Source organism: Crocuta crocuta, unplaced genomic scaffold (genome assembly GCF_008692635.1).
Source record: "Crocuta crocuta isolate KB4526 unplaced genomic scaffold, BGI_CrCroc_1.0 scaffold531, whole genome shotgun sequence".
Classification (NCBI taxonomy): Eukaryota; Metazoa; Chordata; class Mammalia; order Carnivora; family Hyaenidae; genus Crocuta; species Crocuta crocuta.
This window is the reverse complement of record NW_027531997.1, coordinates 255,853-261,131: the sequence shown is the minus strand read 5'-3', so window position 1 is coordinate 261,131 and position 5,279 is coordinate 255,853. Positions and strand designations below refer to the sequence as shown.

Here is a 5,279-nt window from a genome sequence, read left to right as displayed (position 1 = left end):
TAAAATGATGGAGAAAACATCTAAAATTATATTCACTTATTCATCACGCTTGTAGTTAACGTCAAACCTAAATGGTCCCAATTTGTATGCCCTTTTTCAAGGGTTTTCTGTAAAATTCAATGATTTCTATTAGAGCCATGCACAGATCTAAGATTTTAATTCATAGCTTTATGTTTGGGTACATTTTTAAATCCAAATTTTAAAAGGGCCATGGAGCATCAACATGTAGATGACGAAGAACTCATTGCAGCATTATTCAAGGAAGTTTGGCAAGGGTATAAGGTAGGTAAAAGTAAGGAGAGTAAAAAAAGATAATTTAAAATTAATATAAGTAAATATAACCCCATGTTTCTACTTTTACCATATAATGACAATTATAAGTAAAATGGATAATGGAGAATTGCAGCGTTCAATAGCAATTTTAGCCCAAATATTACTCGTCACTCAGCTGTTTATTATTAGAATTTGCTCGTTGTAGTCCAATATTTGAGTATTTTTTCTTCAGAGCAATGCCCTAACTTAGACCTAAAAAGCAATGACTGAACCATTGCTGACAGTATTGTGGTCATTTAATAAGGAATTTTTTAAATGGCAATTTCTTGACAGTGAGCTGATTTTGCAGGTTACTATGGCTCACATAGGCTGGGTAACCAGTTGAGTTGAATGAAGTATAATTTGCTCCGACTCCCCCTTATTTTTCTACTAATATGAGGTAAGGAAAGAGCTGATCAATATTTCATTGTTACTTACAAAAACTTTTAAATAACATCTTTTTAAGAAGTAGATCATCTGGGGCACCTGGGTGGCCCAGTCGGTTAAGCGTCTGACTCTTGGTTTGGGCTCAGGTCATGATCTCACGGTTTGTGAAATTGAGCCCCGTGTCAGGCTCTGTGCTGACAGTGTGGAGCCTGCCTGGGATTCTCTTTCCTCCTTTCTCTCTGCCTCTGCCTTGCTCATGCTCTCTCTCTCTCTCTCAAAATAAATAAACATTTAAAAAAAAAAGTAGATCATCTAACATACTTACTCCCAGTATTGTTCACTGGGAAGCTGCCCGGGCTGATAAACCTCACTTCCATTGATGCAGGTCAAATTGTTGGAGCTTAACCAGCTTCTATTCACATGGATGATCTCTCCCATAGCTGTACTCACATTACATTGAGTAACTAAAAATTATAAAGAAGAATACACACAGAGACATGTACTTAGTTTTAAAAAGTATTTTCCTGAAAAGAAAGTTTTGATGGTAAAATTAACTGTTTAGATTGTGATTTGGTGAGGGCAGAGGAGAAATGTTATAAATGAAGTAAGCCATGCAGGTCGTTTAGCGTCTTAAATCTTCCCCACTACTAAGCTGGGGCTGAGTATGAAAACATCTGCCCTTTTAAACTATGATTATATTTATAGTAATAACCACTATAAAGTCATTTCAGATAGGATTTAGTGCTCTAAGAAATTTTTAGGATGTGGACTTATTTAATCTATACAGATAAGTGACACCTTTAAATTGCTAAGAAGCACTAAAGCTTTATCACTTTATTCTCTGATATACATAGGCAATCTCCCCAGTAATAATCTACAGTATCAGTATTACATGATCCCAAAGACAAGCAACGTACGATGGGGACAACACTCACTGGCTCCTGAAACACAATACAAACCTTGTTTGCAAGCGTAATTTGTTCCGGAAACATGCTTGTAATCCAAAGCACTCATATATCAAAGTGAATTTAGAGAACCGTTGGCTCAATTGTGATCACGTGACATTTGGCAACACGTACTACTCGTATTGCAAGACATCACTCGTTTATCAAGTTAAAATGTATCTGAAACGATTGCTCATCTTGCAGAACACTCACAGAACAAGTTACTCACAATCCAAGGTTTTACTGTAGTACTATCATGGATAGTGCTTTTTTCTACCACTTTCTCATTTTCTTCCCTCTCTCCTGCCTATGGCTGGAGAATAATGGCTTAGTTTTTACAGGCTGTCCTCAGAAATTAACGGGTTGCATTAATCAATTTTCAAGTTATCCATGCTTTATTCTGCTTTCATCAATAACCTGTGGTTCACTTTGAATTGGACCTAAATTGGTTAGAAAATCATGTAACCCTTTAAGCTTATTGGAAAATATAGAAGAACAGTGCTCCATTCACAAATGTTTTAATAAATAAATGAAGTTTACCTGTAGGTGACCTGCTACAGTTATCATCGGCCCACACCGAACAATTTTTCCATGGTAGTTCACTTTGAAAAGAAGCAAACATGTAGTAAAGACTATAGGCAATTATGACGTTGTAATAGATTGTCACAAAAATGGATATCAGGACCATCGTAATTCCCACACCTGGAAAAGAGAACAATTAAAATAAAAAACAAACAAGTGAAATTTCTTTTGCTAATTTGTGTTTAAAAAAAGCTGCATCTCAATTCCCACAAATCTACTTTAAAATGAGAAGACTGGTTCAGACATTTTCTTTGCTTTTCGTTGTTTTGAGCAGGAGGGAGAAAATTCTTGACAGAGTGAGTCCTATTCTTAAAAACCAACAAACAGGGGCGCCTGGATGGCTCAGTCGGTTAAGCGTCCAACTCTTGATTTTGGCTCACGTCATGATCTCACGGTTCGTGGACTCAGGCCCCACACTGCATTCTACACTGACAGTGAGGAGCCTGCTTGGGATTCTTCTCCCTCTCTCTCTGTCCCTCCGCTGCTCATTCTCTCTCTCTGTCTCTCTCAAAAATAAATAAACATTTAAAACAAACACTATTTATAGCTCATATCTTATTGACTCACTGACAACTACTTACATCTTCATCTATAAAGCAATATTTTACCAAGGAGACAAAGCCTCTGAATTAATGTACAGCATTTCTCCAAGTACATGTAAAGAACATTCCATGACTCCATACCAATCTGAATTTAAGCCTCCGAAGTTTTGTGAACTCCATAGCATCAAAATGCAGTGTAACATATTGAACATAACCCGTATGCTCAAGACTAGCTTTTGAGGTGCCTTCCNGGGAGTCACAGACTCTGAAACAGGCTCCAGGCTCTGAGCTGGCAGTCAGCACAGAGCCCGACGCGGGGCTCGAACCCACGAACCGCGAGATCATGACCTAAGCGAAAGTCGGACGCTCAACCGACTAAGCCACCCAGGCGCCCCTGTAAATCCATTTTTGATGCTGCATTGAGGCTTTTACAAAGAGTTTGCAGCAGCTGGCACATACCAAAATACTATCTAATCTTTAGACAGAAAGGCTGTTTGATGGTTAATACCAATCAAGGCACTTTGAGAAACATCATCAGTGTCCTATTCTGTTAGGAGTATCCACAAAAAAATTGTAAAAGATATGCAGAAGCAGGAAGACAAAAGACCACACAGGAAGTAGGCAAAAGCCAGGACCCGGAAGTTAATGCACAACACAACTATAACTATGTGCCAAAGGAATTTGAAAGGTGAAAATAAGAAAATAATGACAGCCTTAAGTCCCCTCCAAGAACCACGCCCCCCACCCAGTCCCTTCCATACCGTCACCCCAAGAGAAACAGAACTACAAATTAACATTTGGTCCTTAAACTCTACGGTGGAAAATATTCAGAGAAGCAAGGATGCTTCTTTTGCCTTTCCCATGTCCAAACTGGAAACATTTTAATGCCACATGGTGGGGACAGCTCTCTACCCCCAATAGACTAATAAGCACAATAGGGAACACATTTTAATACTAACCTTGAAACAATGGAAGGATCCTCCAAACTGACACTGGACCTAAGCTAGCAAACTGGCCCAGTGAACACTCAAGGAAGAACAAGGGTAAACCAGCCAGTGCTAGCATGATCGCGTAAGGTATCAAGAAGGCACCTGGAACATGCGAAATAGAACCAGAACACCATTATGCCACAAAACCTCGATGACAGTTTGACAGCCAATATAACAGCGTGAAAACTTTCTGATACAGTGGGGGCAGAGGACTGACTGGGCTTAGGCCCCAGCTTTACTACTCTCTGTGAGAAAGTAGTTGATGCTGTAAACCTTGATTTCCTCATCTGTGAAATGGGATTCTAGTAGTACCTTAAAAGGTGGCTTTGGTTACTAAAAATAGTAGCCTAAAGGGGCACCTGGATGGCCCAGTTGGTTTGAGTGTCTATCTCTTGATTTTTGGCTGGGGATCGAGCCCCGCATTGGGCTCTGCACTGAGCATGGGGCCTGCTTATGGTTCTCTCTCTCCCTCCCTTTGCCCCTCCCCCCCAGCTCTCTCTCTCTCTCAAAATAAGAAAAAAATAAAAGTGAAAAACAATAGCCTATAAAAAGCAATCCAGAGGAGGTGAATGATCACAGGCTTTGGGGCCAGATACACCTCGGTTAATACCCTGACTCCACCATGTACTAGTTATGAGACCTGGGGGGCAATTTACCTAACCTCCGGACCTTGGGTTCCTCATATATGAAGAGAACAATAACAACTCATCAGTTCGTGGTAAGGGTTCGATTACAGAGCCTACGTGAAAACACTTGGCGAAACGGTATGCACACAGTAGATGTTCAAAGTTAGTTTCCCTCCTTTCCAAATAGGTAGTCTGTTTTGTTTTGTTTTTTAAGACTTCAGGTGCAAATGCTAAAAGACTTTTAGAATGGAAGTCATTGCAGCTAAGGATGTTAGTCTCCAAAGAGTACAAGGGTCTTTCCTCAATAAGCAATTTCCTATTTTTGGTAAAAGATTCTGAAGGGTGGTGGTACATTCATAGTTAACTTTTCTATTTTATTTTAATTTTTTTTAATGTTTATTCATTTTTGAGGGAGAGGGAGAGCATGAGCAGGGGGGAGGGGCAGAGAGATGGGGACAGAGGATCTGAAGTGGGCTCTGGGCTGTCAGCGCAGAGCCGGATGTGGGGCTGGACCATATGAATGGTGAGATCATGACCTGAGCCAAAGTTAGATGCTCAACTGACTGAGCCACCCAGCTGCACCAACTTTTCTATTTTACAAAGACTAATTCTCCTATGTTTAGATTCTCCAGATCCCTTTTTGTATTGTAAGTTAAAGCTTTTATTATTTTACTTGTTTTCTGCCCACATTTGGGGCATACCATTGCTCATTCGAACCTTTACCAGGTTGTCGGTCGAAGCAGGGACAAAGTATTAAACTTATTGGTCAAGCACTCTAGAAGGCTTTACAAAGTTTAATAAGAAAACACGAGGATCTGTGAATTTTTAAAAAATGGGTTTTTGAATTATGCATGTTTCACATACACTTGCTACACTGTTTTTCCTCATGTACATTTC

General features: G+C 39.7%; 1 protein-coding gene across 1 annotated transcript in view; it reads right to left on the bottom strand.

Annotated features, from left to right (window-relative positions):
* The window catches only part of SLC6A14 (solute carrier family 6 member 14), a 24,309-nt gene that overhangs the window by 15,720 nt on the left and 3,310 nt on the right, over positions 1-5,279 (bottom strand). The window contains 3 exon segments of the mRNA XM_077775166.1: positions 1,025-1,163; positions 2,184-2,345; positions 3,727-3,858. Coding sequence (XP_077631292.1) covers positions 1,025-1,163; positions 2,184-2,345; positions 3,727-3,858 — 433 coding nt within the window.